Below are 20556 nucleotides of genomic sequence, written 5' to 3'. Positions count from 1 at the left end.
AACTATCCAGGGGAGCCATGTAAATGCCACAAGATTCAGCTTTCTCATCAGTAAGGGAGAGAAATTAGACCCATTTGCCTTTCTGTTTTGTTTGCCTTGATATCCTCTTATTCATCTATGTATTTTCTGAATTTCAGAAATCTGCTCTTGGAGAAAAAGGCATTGAGGACAAAACAAAGTAGGTGACAATGAGATTTTTAAAGTAGTAGTAAAATTAAATGCTTTGAGCTTTGGCATAATGATCCAGTAGCTTAGTTACTTGATAAGACTTAGACGTTGAAGAGACTGACTGGGTGTTTCAAGTCAGAACTTACTGTTATAACTGGATAATAAACATACTTCTTGCTTAATAAGAAGTGGCTAAAAAAAAGAAAAAAAGAAGTGGTTAAAGCTTAAAAAAGACCACTGCTAATACCCATAAGCAGTCAAATAACATGTTTTGACTATTGACATTGTACACTTCCGCAAACCTTGTCTTTCACTGTTGACAGAATACTTCTCTGCTATTTTTACAACAACAAAGCTCAGTTAAATGGAAATCCTATTTTCCTAAATGATTACTTTTAGGGGTATTTAGATTAAATAGAAAAACACCCTATATATATTGTTGCAAAGTCACTTATTCAGAACAATTAAAAGGAGCTGTATACTTTCAGTCTTATGAAGGAAATCACATTCTTCCTAGAAGTCGTATTTCTGCTTCTGTTGCCACAATCGCTTATGATATGACATTCAAAAATTGGTTTGAATTCTTATATGTAGTAAAGTATTTAATTTGATAAATAGTTTAGAGTAGTACTTCAAAGTAAAAATTTAATATTTCTGAAATATGTTTTAATCCAAATTTAGTCATAAAGTTACCACATAAATAGTAAAGATTACTCTAGGATGGAATATAATGTCTTGATTAGAAAGATGCACACATGAAAGCTTAATTTCATAGAAGAAAGGAAATCTGGGCTGTTTATTTGGCAATAGGAAATCAGATCAAAATATATTTGTATGACATTCAAAAAGAGCCATGTAGGTAGACAAGATCTGTCTTTGTAAATATTTTCCGTCTCTGATTGGAGGAATGAATACTGTGTGTTATATGACTAAGATGCAGTGTTGGAACTGAAGTAGGATAATTTCTGAAATTGGTATACTGGAAAAGTATCTCTACATACACCTTTCATATGTGTGTGTGTGTGTGTGTGTATTAGGTGGGATCATACCGAACTGTGGGCCAGAAGGCATAGTACTTCTCAAAAAAAAGAAGCAAAGTGAGCTAAGTCTAGTAATGGTTACTACAATACTTACTACTAGTAATATTTAAATGTCCAAAGAACATTTAACCCATATAAATAGTTCTAATAACTGACTAAAAGAAGGACCCCAAATTTCCTAATGCAGATATCAGCTTTATTCCTAGGGATTTGGAAAAATAATAATTATGATTTCTAATTCCAAGCCTTAGTGCATGTATTTGAATAAGTTAACCTTAAAAAAAAAACTTTCTAAGAAGTCACACAGATTTTTGGCCTGTGGTATTTTCTTTGGAGGAAAAGAAAGAAGTTGAGGGGAGAAAAAGGGATAAAACGGAGGAGGAAATAAGGATAAAAAACATATTCAAGCAGAGGATATGCCTAAAAAAAATATTTCTCAAAGAGCAAGGGGGAACTTAAAAATAAATTTGCTTTAAAATCCAAAGAAAGCGTACTTACCCAGGGGGAAATCTCTCAGATCCTCTGTTGTGTTGGATGAATTTGCCTCCTCCCACTTCTGCTAACCTTTCTCAGGTGCCCTCAGCAAGAGAGCCTCAAAGAGTCCACTGGCACACACTGTCTTCTGGCTTATCACGACTTGTCTTTCTTCACGCTGACAAGGGGCACCTGGCACAAATCAGGGCAGCTCAGAGATACGCGTGGCTGTGCCTGCGAAGTCTCAACTGGCGGCCAGGCACCCCCTTGGCCTCATTGCCCTTGGCTTACACGTGTCCCGTCACAGTCACCAAAGGTGGCCCCAGGGCGGATGTGCTTCATAGTCATTCACTGTAATTATGCACATAGCAAGTGAACTATGTCCAATAGAAAAACCTAAGTTATTGCTCTAGGAGGTTATGGTTGAGGAATAGGGTGTTGATGTAGCTAAGAGAGAAAATGAGGACCCCCTGCTGATAATAGAATAGTGAGAGATAAGGCAAAGAAAAAAGAATAAAGAAATATTTAATAAATTTTTATACAGCTAACATTTGTCTTTGGTTGTTGTTGACCCTCACGTTTGGCTCACCAGTAACTAACTAGGAAACATTTGGCCACCCAACAGACCTTCCTTCACTGTGTTTCTGTATTTCAGTATCTCATGAAGAGGCAATAAACTTCATGTTTGGTCTACTACAATATCCTTCATCATAGCTGTGTAGGGAGACTGTTCTTTTCCCAGATGTGACACAGATTATTTGGCCAATAGATAAGAAATGCATTCTGTTGTCCTCCAAATACCTTTCTCATCAGACTGTGGAAATTTGAGCAACAGTGGGTTGGATTTCATTTAAATCTTAAAGCTTAAAATTTCTATAGAAAGTCATCTCAACTAGAACTCTTCCCAGCTGAGCAACAATATCCAGTTTCTATCAATTAACTTACTTTTGATTGTTTAAGTGACTGAATCAGCTCATATGCACAAAGAAAATCTTTAAACTCTTCATGCGGGCCAAAGGCTGAATCTTAAAAGGAAGAAGGCCCTGATCAGACTTTCCTTGTGCCTTGAGTGTCTCTTTGGAGCCATAGGCGTGAGAGTACCTTCAGCTCATTCCTGACTCTGGGGCTGCATTTGACATCGGCTGTATATTTGGGGCAGTCACTCCTGTGTGACTGTATAAATTCACTGTGTCAATAGTTTGCATCCTGAATGAATTAGTATAAGGTGCCTGGGGGAATGCTGATTTCATGTTGGAAACAAGGTTAGGTGGAAGCCTTGAAACTGCCTTTACGGAGTTCTGTAACTCAGCACATTTCTAATTCTCACTTCTACCTTACTCTAGAGGAATCAGCGTGGTGACTTCATAAGACTAAATATTGGAAAAACTGCTAGCACTCCTAAATCAGCAAGGTTCGGGCAATTTACTCCTTGCAAGAAAATTAGCGCATTAACTCTTTCCTGTCATTGATTGGATTAGAGTTACACATAATCCGATTAGTGAAATGCTACCCTTGCATTCTCAAGTAGTAGAAAGAAGTGTGCCCGACCAGATGTCTTGAGGAAGGAAGACTGCTTGAAATGTGTAGGTGGTGTAAAATGGCTTATTCATGGGTGTAACCCAGAGCTTTCAGTATTTTCCATCTCATTATGCCCAAATTCAATGATATCTTGAGGGGAACTAAAGAAAAGACCAAATTTCCAGGGTGCTGAGTGTTCATATTCTGATATCAGGTAGATTTAGCTCACATCGGTTCAGTCCAGTCGCTCAGTCGTGTCCGACTCTCTGCGATCCCATGGGCTGCAGCATGCCAGACCTCCCTGTCCATCGCCAACTCCCGGAGTTTACTCAAACTCATGTCCGTTGAGTCTGTGATGCTATCGAACCATCTCCTCCTGCCTTCAATCTTTCCCAGCATCACATATAAGCTCATGTATTCATCACTTATTAGCTCTATCAGCTTGTTCAATTTATTTAGCTTCTCTCAGTCTCCATTTCTTCTTTGTAAAAGGAGGACTTGGTACTAGAATAGCTATGTAGGATTGTTGTGAGGCTTAATTATGGTAACCCATGTTATTTACCTAGCATAGTGCCTGACATAAAGAAAGATCCATGAACAGTGGTGGTTATCTTTCCTACTCTGATCATCACCATCATGCAAAACAGATGCAAAGTAATAGTATCATTCAAACATTTTCCTGCAGAGGTTGAATGGGCATGTGCTAAGTTTGGGGGCAGGGTGATTTTATCTCATTTATTTTTTAAAACAATAACATTAAGCCACAATTTGTATAAAAATAATGCCATGCATGGTGATAATGAGTTTGAAGGATTGATAGTAGTTAGTAGGAAATAAATTTGAATCCTTATTTCTATGTAAGTGCTTCACTTGCCTTGAACAATTTATTTAACTTTTATTCTACTTCATTTTGAAGATGAAGAAGTAATATTTAGCTATATGTAAGATTGGTACAATAGGTTATTTATAAAGTAAAAATTTAACACTTTTGTAAATGTGGTATTTTTAAATAAGAGTTTGCCATGTCCAATGATACTTAGCATTTTCACTTCTGAAAAGAAGTTATTAGGTTAGGTTCCTTTTTTTTAAATTTTTGGTTGAGTGTTACCATGGTCTTATCCATCGTCCTCAAAACACTGTTAAATGTGGAACATCCATCCCTCATTTCAAACCTCATTTCTTCCACACCAGCTGCCATCCTGTTTATAATCTTTGATTTCACTTAGTGAAGCTGATAAAGGAAGTGGAGTCCATTGAGTAAAAGATTTTCCCTGGAGGATGACTCAGCCTTCAAAAAGAAAATCAGCAGTGTGAAAGGGGAAAAATTGTTTAATCACTGAGAGCAATAGCTGCATTCTAAATATTGGCCCCACTCATAAGGAATAAAGGGCTAAAGGAGAAGGAGGGAGCCACTTCACTGGCTGGCTTACTTGATGCCTTTGTGGACAGCTCTGGAATCAGGGCCTTGTCTCGGGAGGGAATCCACTACAGCTACACTGGGAGTCACCTACTAAATGAAGCTTCTTAGGTTCTTATTTTCTAAACTCTATTCCTTCACCTTTTTCTGAGCTTTCAGCTAGGAAACTGCCACTTATAGAGTGTTCCCTTACACGCTTCTCCATTACCCTTATGCAGAGAACTCAGAGTGGCATGTTGATGGGGAGTCTGCTCAGGAAGAGAACACTTAGCTCTTTGACTTTTGGTTCTTCATTTGCTCAGTCATGTTCAACTCTTTGCAACCCCATGGACTGCTTCACACCAGGCTTCCCTGTCCTTCACCATCACCCAGAGCTTGCTCTAACTCATGTCCATTGACTTGGTGATGCCATCCAAACATTTTGTGCTCTGTCATCCCCTTCTCCTCCTCTCTTCAATCTTTCTCAGCATCAGGATTTTTTCCAGTGAGTTGGCTTTTCACATCAGGTGACCAAAATATTGGAGCTTCAGCTTCAGCATCAATCCTTCCAGTGAATATTCAGGACTGATTTTCTTTAGGATTGACTGGTTTGATTTCCTTGCAGTTCAAGGGACTCTCAAGAGTCTTCTCCAACACCACTGTACAAAAGCATCAATTCTTCGGTGGTCAGCTTTCTTTATAATCCAACTCTCACATCCATACATGACCACTGGAAAAATGGTTGCTTTGACTAGATGGACCTATGTCAACATAGTAATGTCTCTGCTTTTTAATATGCTGTCTAGGTTGGTCATAACTTTTCTTCCAAGGAGCAAGCATCTTTTAATTTCATGGCTGCAGTCACCATCTGCAGTGATTTTCTTGCCAAAAGAAAAAAAAGTCTGTCACTGTTTCCATTGTTTCCCCATCTATTTGCCATGAAGTGATGGGAGAGGATGCCATGATCTTAGATTTTTGAATGTTGAGTTTTAAGCGAGCTTTTTCACTCTCCTCTTTCACTTTCATCAAGAGGCTTTTTAGTTCCTCTTTGCTTTCTGCCTTAAGGGTGATGTCATCTGCATATCTGAGGTTATTGATATTTCTCCTGGCAATATTGAGTCCAGCTTGCACTTCATCCAGCCCAGATCTAAGTCAAAAAGTATGGCATTAGAATATACATAGCCAACATCTTGGAGAAGGGAATGGCAATCCACTCCAGTATTCTTGCCTGGAGAATCCCATGGACAGAGAAGCCTGGCGGGCTACAGTCTGTGGGGTAGCAAAGAGTCGGACACGACTGAGTGACTAACACACACATAGCCAACATCTACACAGACTGGTTCTCAAGGCAGTATTTATTCTCGTTTATCTGCTCATTTCTTATATTATTTTGGTTTCTATGATGTCACCAGTATTCTGAATTTTTTTTATTGTATCTGTTGTAAATTGATCTTTACCCCCCCTCACACACACGTTCTTCCAACATTCACATACACACACACATACTGCAAACATACCACAGAACTATTCAGTCAGTTAAGACCAATGATCTTGTCTAATTCACCTTAATATTTTCACTTTATTATTTGTCAACCTGACTAGAAGCTTCATGCTTTATCCTGATGACATATAAGTATAAAATACCACGTTAATTCTACTTGGATGGAAGCTCAGCTTCAACCTATCAGATAGTGTTGGTGATTTATATCGTAGGAGACAAGATAAAAGAACCACAGGTGAGCCTGATACGCAGAAGACAAAAACATCCCTAAGCATTTCACTAGCAGCCTATCCAAATACCTTTACACCAAAATGTGGTTCCCGGTACCTTCAGACATACGGCCAATGCTCTTTCAAGAGAGCAGCTTTCTGCTGTTCATTGAACCTTTGTGTATCCCAAGTGCTAGAGTGGGAACTTGACGTTCGTTGGGCTCAGTTACTCTTGCAGTCACCCCACGTGGTGTGGTACCTTCCCAGGGGAGTCCCGGCAGCTTCCGTGACAGCAGAGCACACGGGTGTGTGCCTATAGCGATGCCTCCATTCTGCTCTAATAGGTTACTCCCTGACTTGCTGCTTCCCTCAGCAGCCTTGGTCTTGTTCATTTCATCTATAGCAAATAGCATACTGCCAGGAAATTCTATGTGGTCCATATGAGTGAAGCTCTGCATATAAATCATGAACTGGGGACTTCCCTCGTGGTCCAGTGTTTAAGAATCTGCCTCCCCATGCAGAGAACACACGTTCGATCCCTGGTCTGGGATGATTCCACATGCCACAGGGCAACTAAACCCACACGCTGCAAACTACTGAGCCCACGCTTTTGAGCCTGTTTGCCACAACTAGAGAGAAGTTTGCATGCCTGCATGCCGCAGCTAGGGTGCAACGCAGTCAAGTAAATAAATAACTATATTCATATTTTCAAAAAATCTTGAGAAGGTCATTCTGACTAGGGACTCACTTCTGCAATAGGAGATCACAAGTTCAACATGACTGATTAGGAAGTAAAAAGGAAATGTCTGTTACTTTTCACATTCCCTACTTTTAATTCCAAAAGTTTTATAAATTTCAAGTATTTAAAAACATCAGTGTTTACATGGTCTTATACTTTGATTTAAATAATAAATACACCCACATGCAATGGCATGTAAAGATATTTCAAATACAGTGTTAAAGGTGGGTGAGTGGGGGAACAGTGTTCATATAGCATTTATTTAGAATAAACCAATTTTTGAACATATGAGTCCATATTTGCATGTCTATACCCAGGTACATTTTTATTCTTCACTCATTCTTATTTAATCAATCCTCTATTGTTGGGTAATTAGGATATTTCTAATGTTTTATTGTTATCATTATTAGAAAAAAAAATACCCTGCATCAAATATCCTAGTACAGTCTCACTTTGTACCTGTCTAACTATTTTGTCAGGATAACCAGACCCATATGTCCACTTCGTGCAGCTCTCTGCTGTGAACTCTCTCTCTGCCTCCAGAAATAGGCTTTTCTCCTGGGAGTAGTGGCTGCCACATTAACTGGTGACTAGAGTAATATAAGTTCATGTGACATGATTAACAAAGCATGCCAAAGGTCCTCTGCATCTTATTTATCGATGAGTTATCTGACACCCCTGAGAGACACTTAGCTTTTCAAAAAGCCCGTTCCTGAGCTGAATTCCTGTACTCAGAAACATCAAATGCCAAAGTTTCTCATACAGACACGATCACATCTAATTTGGTACACAAGACCATTGGCAGAAGGCCTTGTCAACTGAGTTCTGTGGGATTGAGTTAAATTATTTAAAAAAAAAGAAAAAAAGTGCCTTAGATAGAGCAAAGACAGGGAACTGACTCTTGCAACCAGGGACTTCAATGTGCTCTTATCGCCGTAGGATGGGACTCGTGTTTTAAAATAAATTTACAAAACTTTTTGAATTGAGGAACCTGAAAAAGTATGAGCTCTTTGCTGACTTTCTTGCTGGTCATAAGGAATTCGTGGTCTCACGGAGATCTCCTTAGGCCCTTGGCAAGCTGATCCTGATCAGAACTCTGATGTTGCAATGAGTACAGACTCATGCATGCTGACAGCAAACATTCCTTGAGAATCTACTGTACCCAGGGCCATGTTATTTGCAGATGGTAAAGCTGTGCCTTAAAGGCTGAATAGAAGTTACCAGGCAGGGAGGAGGCAGGAGGGCATTGCTGGCAGAGGAAACCACACACAGAACGTGGCAGCGAGCCTACATGATACATTCTGAATTCCAAATAGTTTGGTTTTGCTGGAGGTGGGTTGCAAGCTGAGAAGTAATGGGAAATGAGTTGCATAGCATACCAAGAGGTGGCAGAGGACAGGCGCCTTTCAGCTCCATGACACTGATCACACTGCCTGCTCACGTAGTTTTTTGATGAGCACTGAATGGGGACCTAGGTGTGAATCCTTGTTCTCACTTATCAGAATCACGTTAGTGGCTTCCCATTACTCTTGGGGAAGACTAGATCCTTCATGCAGTGGACAGGGCCCTGTACAATCTGTCTCCTGCCTCTTTAGTCTCATTCCTCACCAGTCCTAAATTCGTCCTTCCAACCCTGACCTCTATGTTCCAGCCATATTGACTTCCCTCGAGTTTTTGCTAATGGGCTGCATTGCTGCCTCCCAGCAACGGGCCTTTATACATTTGATGCACTCTTCATGGAGTTCTCCTTCCTTCCTAACACTCTGGCCTGTTTATTTCATTTTACCCCTCAGGTCTCAACTCAATTATTTTTTGTAAAAGAAATGCTTCCCTGAGTTCCCTGATTGGATCTAACCTCCCATTTGTATGTTCTCATAGCACCATGTATTTTTCTTTCACCATACTATAGGAAGAGTCATTATCTGTGAGGTATTGGTCTGGTTAGTTGATCCATGTTGGTTTCCTCCTAATAAGTAACATCATCATGTGTCACATCATCATTAAATCAGCCATCATCAGCTTAGTTGCTTACATTTGCCCCACCCTCTTCTAAGCACTTTATATGTATTAACTTACATAATTCCCAGAGCAGTCCCCATTATACAGATGATAAAACTGAGGAAGAGAGAAGTTAAGTAACTCCCCAAATTTACACAGCTAATAGGTGAAGTTGGAATTTGAACCCAGGCAGACTAGATTCATTCTGTTCACCACTGTGTTTCTGCTGACCAGTGAGTTCCAGTCCTAATACCTAGTAATTTCTCAATTAATATTTATTGAAAATACAAATGGATAAGTAAATTAATTCATCTAAATGTCATACATGCCCAACTCTTAATTGGGCAATTTAGCATGATACAGAAGAGTTGTGATAGACATTTTATTGGCAGGAATATATTCTGGAGAAGATTTGGAAAAGAGGAGCCCTAAAGCACTTTATGTGATTTGTGAGGAAAATCTTACAAGATGTTAACCAAAGAGATTAGTTCTGTGGCTTATGTGTCCATCATTGTGACCTTTCCCAATATTGACTTTTGGGTTTGTTCAGTGTCTGTAATCCTATAGGCTGACATTTATAATCTTGAGTGATTACTCTGTATTTGCAAAGGGTTTGCTATACAAGAAACATCTCTTGGAGACTTTGAAATACAGAGAGCAAGTCAATGGTCATATTATCCAGAGCTCTGCCAGTCTGTAGTTATCTTGCTTATCCAAAAGCAAATTAATTTCCTCTTTCTCACCTCTATAAGTACTGTCTCACCTCTGTAAGTACTTCACAGCTCTGTGCTTTCCCAATGGATGAAAATTTCCCATCCACTGGAGAAGACCTCCAGATAAAAAGAGGCAGAACAATGACTGAAACTCGTTCTAGAACCTTAGACATTGGATTACTATCTGAAATCCTTGGTCAGACCACGGAACTCCCTTGGTATTACCAGACTTTGATAAAGTAAATTCAGTCTCCCTGAGAACATGCCTTCGCATACCCTTTGATGAAAGTTCCGCTGGAAAAGTCTGCCCACCTTGCAATTACTTCTATGTAAGTAATAGTCCACGTTGGTTTCTCTATATTAGGTGTTTTTCCATTGTCAGTTGCAACCCGGTAACTGAGCACAAGCACAAATCCTAACTAGATGACTGATGCTTCCCTTTTACTAGATAGTCTTTCCGCCTTCTGAATTTGTCATAGGATAAGGAAGGGAAATTTGTAGGGGAAGCGTGATGATGATGTGGTGATGTGGGAGGATGGTTTGTGACTCATGTTGTTGGGGTGGAGGGGGAATAGGAAGTGAATCAAATATGTAGTGCAATTAGTTTCCTTTTCCCACCACTGAAATTACTGAATGGGGTGGTGACTTAGATACTTGATTTCCCTACTCTTAAATTTACTGGTAAAGAAGGATTATAGTATAAGGAGCAAGCCAGCGTCAGTCAGGGACAGTAATGCAGTATATAATTCTATGATTGTTTATATCACAAGCAATGTAGATTTACATTTAGCTGGCTTTTGTATTGGCTTGTGCATAGTACTGTTTTATATTAAATATCACTGGAGGATGTTTAATACATAAGACCATGAAATTAGTGTTTATATATTTTGGTACCCATGCCAAAATTGAATATTCTACCTGATGGAGGAAGGGGAGGTTGTGACTCTAGGGATAAGTTTCAAGCATTCTGGACCACATCCACGAAGGAATCAAACCCAGGATGGATTCAGTCATAATTACTGCAGTCATCCAATTTCAAGTTAGGGCAGTAGGTTGTGTATTTGGGGGTGATTCTTAGTGCCAGATAAGAATTGGATTATTCACAAGGGAAGTTGTTTAATGTAAAATGGGTAAGACCAATTCAAAATTCTTCCCAGAGAATAAGATTATGTTACTGAACCAAAACTGGGTCCACTTTCCCACAGCACAGCAAAGTCAGTTTTACTAACACTGGGTTTCAGTAAGAGAAAGTATAGCATGTATTGCATGGTGTCAAGCAAGGATCAAGGGCAGCTCATGCTCAAAAGATTAGAACTCCCTGGTGGCTTTCAAAGAAGAGTTTTTAAAGGTGACATTTGGGATAAGAGTGGCAGGGGACGTGACTTTCTTCTCATTGGCTGCTGATGAGGTAACAGAGTGGTGTTTGGGAGAATCTGAAGCATCAACCTTCTGATTCCAACTAACTTGGGGTCCAGTGCGTGTGCTGAACTTGTGGTCACCATCATCCACCTGGGTAGGGGTCTTGGTTCCTGTAGAGCAACTCAATGGTTATATATGTCCCTTGAGAAGGAACTAAGACTCTGTTTTATCACAGCCTTTGCTTCTCAACTGCTTTTCCTTTGTTTCCACATCCCCTCACTTCCCTAATTAGTAACTGCTAGCGTCTGCTCCTTGGAGTTCAGAGAAGGCCTCGGAGACCAAAGCCTTTTTCTATGAACAAGAAACTGGGAACATGGAGGGCCTTGTGTATCTGGGAGGGCCCTGCCAGGTCCTGCTGTTTCAGTTCCCCTTTTTGTTGTTGTTCAGTCACTAAGCCGTGTCCTACTCTTAGCAATCCCGTAGACTGGAGCACACCAGGCCTCCCTGCCTATCACCATCTCCCGGAGCTTGCTCAAATTCATGTCCATCAAGTCAGTGATGCCATCCAACCATCTCGTCCTCTGTCATCCCCTTTCTGTTGGTACGTCTCAATTCTGAGGAGAACAAAGATGGGACAAGAAAGAGAAGACATTTCTGGAAAGAGAGGTGAATCATAAACTTGGCAGGAAAACTCAGTTTTAGAGGGACTCGGTTTTGGTTGTTATGGATGCGACAAAAAGGGGAGACAAGTGCCTAGACTGAAGGACAGAGCTCGAAGTGAGTTAATCCAGACGCAGAATCCAGTAGGAATTGAATGAGCTGGCCAAGTTCACATGTCAGCTGGACTGCAGAGTTTGAGTTTCAGATGTCCACCCGATCACTGCAAGTTGGAATAGGGGAGAAGATGGGATAGGAGGGTATAAATGAAGGGACAGTTGGACACCAATAGGCCATGCAGCATTCTAGCCATCTCTGTAAAGAGTAAGAGCTTCAGTAGAAAGGCTACATCTGGAGGTTCTGTCTGGCTCTAGGCACATTGATTCAGCATATAAGGTAGCCACAGATGAAATTATTTCCAAATTTTAATTACTGGCCAGTGGAGAGCAAACAATACATTCCCATCATGTACTTTAGACCTGGTTGTGCAAAGGCAGCATTGTAGCCCCAGAGCTAGTTCAGGCTGTCCCACCCAAAGCAGGCACTTTGTAAATGGTTAAGGAATGAATGTGAGTGGATGAATAAATGACCAAAGTTTTGGAGGTGGATTGGGTGGGACTGTAGCAGATAAGGACTGACATCATCCTTCAAGGACCAGCTCCAAATGCCATGTTTTCACTACAGCTTTCACAGTAAGTTAATTATCCCTCTAGTCTGTTTCTATGGTGATTTATTTATTCTGCTTTAATGGCATTTATGAGTCATATTGTAATTACATTTCATGAATTCCTCTCCCTCCTTGACTATGACATCCTTGACCGAAGGGATTTTTAGTTTGTATTTACACTGCCGCACATAGAATCTAGCGCAGACTAGGCACTCAATAAACATTTATCAAATTGAGTCTAAAGTTTCTAATATACCAGTGTGGTTTGTGAGCCATGCTTTATTCATTTAATAAGATCACAGGGCTTTGTGATTATGTGACAGTCACACTGCCAAGTCAGAGCAGTAAGCTTTCCAATATCAGGATATTTTTCCCCCCTGCCTTCATGATCATCTCTTCCTTTGCCTCCTGGAAATTATATATTGGTGGAGGTTGTTAATGTGTGCTCTTTTAGATTTCCCCATAGTTCATACACTTCTCTGATGAAAAAAAGCATGAGCTCTCTATGGATTATTCAGCATTCGGGGACCTTCTGCACTGACACAGATGCTGGGATCACACTGAGAAAGCAAAGACTGTGGTCAGAGGCTAAGAGGGACAGGGAAGAAATGCATGAAGGGCGTGTAGAAGGGGGGAGACTCTCTTCTTCCTTGTACTGGGTAGCCCAGAAGTGGCATCGCTTTGTGCTCCAGGAAAGACATTTTAATTTATAAGCTAAGAATGTTCTGATCATCAACTGCAGAAATTGATTTGGTTGTTCATCTGATTCAACTCAAGTCAGAGTTTGAAAACAGTTATGATAGTAGAGCTGATAGGCAATTACATTTTTGTTCTCCTGCTCTCCAGTTCCTTCTCTCTGTCTTCCCTCCCCATCCTTTCACCCTTGAGATTATTCTTGGGGGAAGGCAGTGGAGGCCCAGGACAAGTGCATAATTTTGGAGGAGTGGTATATGGGCTTCTACAGCACAGACTATCATAAATAGCATGTTGTCTTCTCTAATCCCTCATCTTAATCAGCTTTTGTTAGCCTCCTATGAAATCTAACCGATGAAAGATAAAGACTATTTTGTCCCCTTCTTGGAAGTATGAAATAGGAAATGTACATGCACTTCAAGACAGTTACTACACCTGACTAGAAACAGAGTTGTCTTTATCTGTAAATACAGAGTATCTTTTAAAAGAGGTTTTTGGGATTTCCCTGGTGGTCCAGTGGTTAAGAATTCACCTTCCAATGCAGGGGGTGAACGTTTGATTCCTGGTCCTGGAGTTAAGATCCCACATCCCTTGTGGCCAAAAAGTAAAATATAAAACAAAACCAATATTGTAACAAATTCAATAAAGACTTTAAAAATGACCCACATCAAAATAATCTTTAAAAATGAAATAAAAAAGATATCCTTGATATCATAATGCACATAGAACCCTGGGGTAAGGAGAGACAATATTGGGAAACAGATTTCAAGGGAGATTGAAAATAATCCTTGAAATAGTGAAACAAGAAACAGAACAAAGTATTAGAATGGAGAAAGAAGTTTTTTTTTTTTTTTTTTGCTGGAAGCAACACCTGATATATAAACCTAAAATAAAATATCAACAGAAGATAGAGTTTAAGAGTACATCACAAGGCAAAAATTACTTCTATGACAGATGAAGAGATTTATAGATGACTGTGGATTTCTGCATCTATTTCTATCTGTTTTCATTTCTATTTTAAAGAATATTTATCTGTAAACATTAGGAAATGCAATGCTTTTGACCCAGGAGACTGGCTTTTCTGGTCCAAAGATAGTGAAATCAAAAGTGGAGGACGGGGAGTCTACTCAGTTCGGGAAATACTGGTCTATCTAGATTATTTGAAAATGCTTTTTTTTTTCCCTTTTAACTTTGTATTTTGTGTCGGAGTATAGCCAACTAATAATGTTGTGATAGTTTCAGGTGGACGGTGAAGGAACTCAGCCATATCCATGTATCCCTTCTTCCTCAAAGTCCCCTCCTTCCAGGCTGCCACATAACACTAAGCAGAGCCCCATATGCTATTTTCTTGACAAGATAGGAAAAACTTTCAAGACTCAACCAAAGCTGAATGTATTCAGAATCACGCCTCTCTTCTCAGGGAACTTGTTGCTTGACAGTTCACTATGACTACTTCAAAGTTTAAAACAAACTAGAACTTCCCTCTAAAACTTTCCCTCAAAGATCCAGGCTTCTCTATAAAGTCTCTGAAAAAGGAGACGTGTTAGTCACTCAGTCGTGTCCAACTCTTTGCGACCCCATGGACGGTAGCCCGCAGGCTCCTCTATCCATGGAATTCTCCAGGCAAGAATACTGGAGTCGGCAGCCATTCCCTTCTCCAGGGGATCTTCCCAACCCAGGGATAGAACCCAGGTCTCCTGCATTGCAGGCAGTTCCTCTGTAAACTTCCTTTCTGCTGACTGGCCCATTACAATTTGGCACATACACCTTTGTAATGAGGGTCCTGTGCATAGTAAATGTGTCAGATAAGGCTGACTGGATTGACGCAGGAGTGGTGGTGTGGAACATGCCTTTGGCTTTAGACTCTTCTGTGCGGCAGGGAAATGTTAGGGAATAAACTAGACAAACCTGAAAAAAAATATTTCAACCACAGTCTATATTATCACATTAAATAATGGACAAGAATTTTGCTTTGTTATTTGTAGACTGTGTATAAAGGCCTTTCCAAAGAGGGGGAAGAAAAAAAAAAAAAGATGTATAGACTCGAGTCTTTACAGAGTCTACATGTATCCCCAGGTCAGTTCAGTTCAGTTCAATCTCTCAGTCGTGTCCGACTCTTTGTGACCCCGTGGACTGCAGCACGCCAGGCCTCCCTGTCCATCACCAACTCCCGGAGCTTGCTCAAACGAATATCCATCAAGTCCATAATACCATCCAACCATCTTATCCTCTGTTGTCCCCTTCTCCTCCAGGTAATTTTAGTTCAAAATGCAAATGCGATTGCTTGGACTTTTTTGTTTAGTGATATTACTTTGTATCTGAGTCTCCTTAGGCCCATGTCACTCTCTTAGATTTGCTCAGAGTGTAAAAGGCCCTTTTACTCACTTCCTGACCTTTTCCCCCTGTCTCTGGCCACAGGTTATGGTTAAAAGGATGATATTTTAGAATCAGACAGATCTGGGTCAGAATTATAGTTTTGCCATTTATTACTTGCGTTCTTGAGCTCTCTGAACCTGAGTTCCCTCTTCTGCAAAGTAGAAATGATGGTGCTGACTTCACAAGGTGTTTGAAAGGATTAAATGGAATAGTTGCACGGTGCTTGGTACACAGTAAGTGCTTAATAAATGGCATACAATTGTTACCCTTCTTACTTTAAATAAGCTCTCTCTGCTGCCCTACCTCCTGAATAGAGACTTGAGCTTGTCTCCGAGTCTTTGGAGCCACCGGGTTCCCTTCTGTTTGGACTTCTGCTTAAAAAGCACATAATCTCTGAGCCATGTCCTCTACCATCACGGCAGATGACTAAAAAGCTTCTTCCTGTGGATTCAGAGTCTGGTTTTGGCCTTTGTCACCAGCTTTCTAGGCACTCTCTGCTGCTTATCCCACTAACCCTCACTGTAAAATTTCAAGCAAGCTTCCCTGTTTCACTCACTCATCATTCCAGAAGCTCTTAGTCTCATCCTGAAATGCTCGTCTAGAGTAGACTGGAGTACCTCTTTCTGAACTCTTTTCTTAGTCAGGCAACACCATGTGCAAGATACTGGGCCTCCAAAGTTTCACTGTGATCTCTCTTGTAACATCTATGTTAGGGGTCCATAGTTCTCTACTCCTGCTTCCAAAACATGTAAAATTTCCACATATATACTTCACAAAATACGTTTTGAGGAGGTAATTTACTTCTTTGCTATTCTCTTGCCATGCATTTTGAGATAGCTACTTAACTTCTCTGCCTCTTAGTTTAGACACAAGTTTTAAATCTATAGGGAATTATTCTTCTATAATTAGAAAACATTTACCATGTGTATTGAGCTGGCTCTAACTCAGTCTCAACTTGGAATACTCCAGAGATGGAAAAGTCCATGTTATAGATATCTTGATCAACAGAAAATTCCTTGTTAAAATGATGCTGATACAAATATTTCTAGAGTATACCTGCCATCTTTTCTATCGTAGAAAACTACCATTAGGGTCATATGACTTCATTTCAGGATCTGTCATGCCTCAGGGTCATTTCAGTGCCCCCAAATGTGGAAATATAGTAAACTAAGCTTCATCTGTATCATCTACTATCTCAAAAAACCCATAGAAAATGGGTTTTGGCATTGCCTTAATCTGTGTGCAAGATATCTCTTACTCTTTAAATTCAAGCACACTGAAACTTCTGGTTCAAAGGAAAATGTGTTTATTTGTTTTTAAATAATTGATAAAACCCTTTAAACTAAATAAAGCTTTGCTTCTGTTTGTATAAAATTAATTCTATTACTTAAGGGGTTCATATAGTTTTGTATTATTATATGCTAAAGAGTTATTTCTCATGATTCTTGATATTCCATTTTTCTACCTACCTGTTAATATTTTTAATTCCTGATCAGTAGCCCAATTATCATAGACTGGTTGATCCAGTTTAAATGGCTAGCTGTAACTTAGGGGGAAAATCATTTTGTGAAAAATAGGTATGAGGTTGGGAAGTTGGTGGTGGCTTGACATAGGAAAAAGAGTAGGATCAATATACATAGTAATGTACATGATATGCTGAAGAATGCAAGGAGCCAAGGAAGGTAGTGAGCTGACATCTGTCACCACCCAGGGGCATCCGATTTCAGCATTCACTCCTTCATTCATACTCGTTGGAAGCAGGCAGGCCAGAAGAATTCATGTCATGTTCTCCATTCTGCTCTGAAGCCCAGGGTTGCAGCTCTTTGATATATTGTCTCATTGTGGGATTCTAAGGATTCTTGAAATAATCAACCTTTCGTTTGATCCAGTTCTCTTTTTCAGTAAAGTGAAATTCCGTAAGGGTGACACCCATTGGCAGTGTGAATGAACCAAGACACAGACTGCATCACCTGCTTTGGGAGCAGTTTTCCATACCAATCAGATTCCCCACTCCCCTACACCACCACCAGAAGCTAATGTTCAACTGCTTACATTGCCCATAAGAGCTCAAAATCATTCTTGTGCTTTACTGGGGCTACTCATTAAGACATATTCACTTCACTAGTCCGTGGACCGGAAGGTGGTGGAGAAAAAGGCTTCTTAAGTGTTCTGGAGAGTTTAACGCTATGCTGCCTGACGTGGGTTGGAGTCGTGAGATTTGTATGTCACCTGCATGGTTGAAGAGTCTTGCAGCACGTGTTCACTGCATAGGGATAAACCTGCCTCATTCATAACCACTGATCGCTGACAACCTTTGGCCTCTTTCCACAGTTTGAAAACTCTTCTTTCCCTTGAAAGCACCATGCTCTGTGCCACAGTATTCCGTTTTTATTTCCTCAAAGAAAAAAAACAAAAACAAAAACAAGTTGTCGCTTAAAGAGAAAGCTCATGAAAGCTTTAATAACAAGTTGACTAAAATTTAGAAGATTATTAAGTACTCCTCTCTCTTCTCTGGAGTAGCTGTGAGCCAGACTCCTGTTCATTAACCCTGAGTCTATTACTTTTCCCTGCAGTGTCATGGAGCAAAAATAATAGACGGAAGCCAGGAGACCTGTGTTTGGTCCCATCTGTATCCCAACTAAGACCATGACTTCTGACTAGCTATTTCAGGACTGTGCATTGTATAGAAAGAGTATCCTGAGAATGAAATCCATTACACAAACGAAAAGTATAATTATCACAGTTCTTTGAATATTTAGCAGTTTTACTCTTTTGATGAGGCTAGTGTATAGAATACCATGATAGATATTATTTTATATATTCCAGCATGCATTGAAATCTTTGGGGGCATTAAGAAATGCATGCATGACACAGATTTGTTATCCGATAGTGACTGCTCCCTCTCCTTTCTCTGGTGGCTCAGACGGTAAAGCGTCTGCCTACAATGCCGGAGACCTGGGTTCAATCCCTGGGTCGGGAAGATCCCCTGGAGAAGGAAATGGCAACCCACGCGAGTATTCTTGCCTGGAGAATCCCATGGACAGAGGAGCCTGGTGGGTTACAGTCCACGGGGTCGCAAAGAGTTGGACACAACTGAGCGACTTCACTTTCACTTTTCACTTTCAGTGATTTTCATCATCTCTTGCATGATAGCTCTAAAATCTGAATCAATAATGACTGTCTGGAAACCATTAGCCAACAGTATTGCAATTTCCAAGGTATTGCCTAGGAGTGCTGAAGGGCTGGCTGTAAGAGAGAGCTTACATGCGATTACAATACATAGAAAAGAAAGAAATTGAATTCAATTAAACCTGGGAGGAGAAGCCCATAGGATACAATCTGATTTGGGGGTTTTTCCCCAAGATTTATTCTTTTATACAGTAGCACACTAGTAGATCTACCATGACCCAAAAAGAAATAAGGGTTATGGCCACATGAACAGGTCAGCATTTCTGTTTGCCAGTTCCTCCTTGAAGTGACCCCTTTAAGTGTCTGGGTGGTGTCCAGTGTTTACTCTCAGAGACGTTGGAGATGAGCAAATTTGTCTTCTTCAATCAAAGTCTCTCTGCTGAGAATTGGAACAAGGGGACTCATCGCCACTTGCCTGTCTTTCAGAAAAATGAGTGCTGTGATAGCACGCGTGTCCCAAGAGCTTTGCCTTGATGGAAGTGTGTTTTTAATGATATGATTTTGGTACCCAGCCCTCTGTGGATAGCTTGGCATATGTCTTGTCATATTTAAACAGCACTGACTGATAAAGCAGCTGTTAATTGGCAGTTAGTGACTAGGTTGCAAGTCTTTGTTACCCAGCCTTTCAGTTAGCTGATCATTAACTAGGAGGAAGGGTTAGACCCAGGAGGTCATTACTGTTATTAAGTGGGAAAAGAAATTAAAATTCTTCAAATTGGCTTCTTTATGAATCAGATGAGGATTTGAAATAGAGAGGGAAAAAAGGGAAAAGATGACTCTTGTTTGTTTATGGCCCTGCTCTTTTCCTGTGTCTTGAAGAGCAAATGGTCATGTCTATGGGAGAAAGGATGTATTTCCGAAAGCTCACTGCTTCATTGTCTACAACCTTACTTGTTGTTGTTCAGTTGTTCAGTTGTGTTCAACTCTTTGCAACCCCATGGACTGCAGCATGCCAGGCTTCCCCGTCCTTCACCATCTCTCTGAGTTTTCCCTGACTCATGTTCATTGAGTCAGTGATTCCATCCAACCATCTCATCCTCTGTCACTCCCTTCTCCTCCTGCCCTCAGTCTTTCCCAGCATCAGGGTCTTTTCCAATGAGTCAGTTCTTCACATCACTCACTGCTTTGACATTAATCTAAAATCAGACATTTTAAACCATTCTTCAACCTTTTCCAGAGAATACAGTTCCTAAAATTTTCAGAGGAAATCATTTTGTCTGGATACCATGCAGTTTCTTAAGCAGGCTTTGAATAATTTTTTTTTAATGAAAATGTGACTAAAAGCAGTATGATTGCATATCTTATTATATAAAATTGTATTAGTATCGTGTGTGTTTAGAATTAGTTTTTTTCAGAAGTCATTGTATTTTATTGAATATGCTGATTAAGTCTTTAGCACCCACCTTGAGAAAAAAGTGTGAATTCTGATGCATATTCTTGATTCATTCTATGACCTTTGAGACTTTGCCTCTTCAGTAATCTCCCCATCATCTTTCTAATGCAAAAAGAAAATAAAAATGATCTGACAGGGTGCCGTGAGTCTTGGCAATTACAACTTCACATGAAAATTGTCTCTTGAGAGAAAAATATTACTCTCCCTTTTAATAAAAGGATACAATTAAGCCCTCCCTCAAACCTCTTGCCTTCAAATATATTAATGTCTTATGTAAAATATGAAAATGGATTCTTGTTTAGTTGAAAGAACCAAAGCAAGAGCCAAAAACATTTCTGCCCATAAATTGGTTGATGAATATTAACTATTCCTCACATTGGCCCAAGCTAATAAAAACAAGAAAATAGAAAGTGTGATGTGCTTTTGCTTATTACCCTATTGATTTAGTCCTGGGTTCTGTTCTATG

General features: G+C 40.0%; 1 protein-coding gene across 6 annotated transcripts in view; it reads left to right on the top strand.

Moving 5' to 3' along the window:
- NRXN3 (neurexin 3) overlaps positions 1–20556 on the top strand; it is a 1693692-nt gene that overhangs the window by 1596605 nt on the left and 76531 nt on the right. For 2 of the 6 annotated variants that reach the window (XM_061156509.1, XM_061156511.1), the window contains one exon: positions 10478–10494. The exons of the other annotated variants lie outside the window; for them this stretch is intronic. In XM_061156509.1, the coding sequence (XP_061012492.1) occupies positions 10478–10494 (17 nt within the window). The remainder of the gene's footprint in view (positions 1–10477; positions 10495–20556) is intronic. 6 annotated transcript variants of the gene reach the window in all.

This window comes from Dama dama, chromosome 12 (genome assembly GCF_033118175.1).
Source record: "Dama dama isolate Ldn47 chromosome 12, ASM3311817v1, whole genome shotgun sequence".
Classification (NCBI taxonomy): domain Eukaryota; kingdom Metazoa; phylum Chordata; class Mammalia; order Artiodactyla; family Cervidae; genus Dama; species Dama dama.
This window is presented reverse-complemented; position numbering and strand designations above follow the sequence as displayed.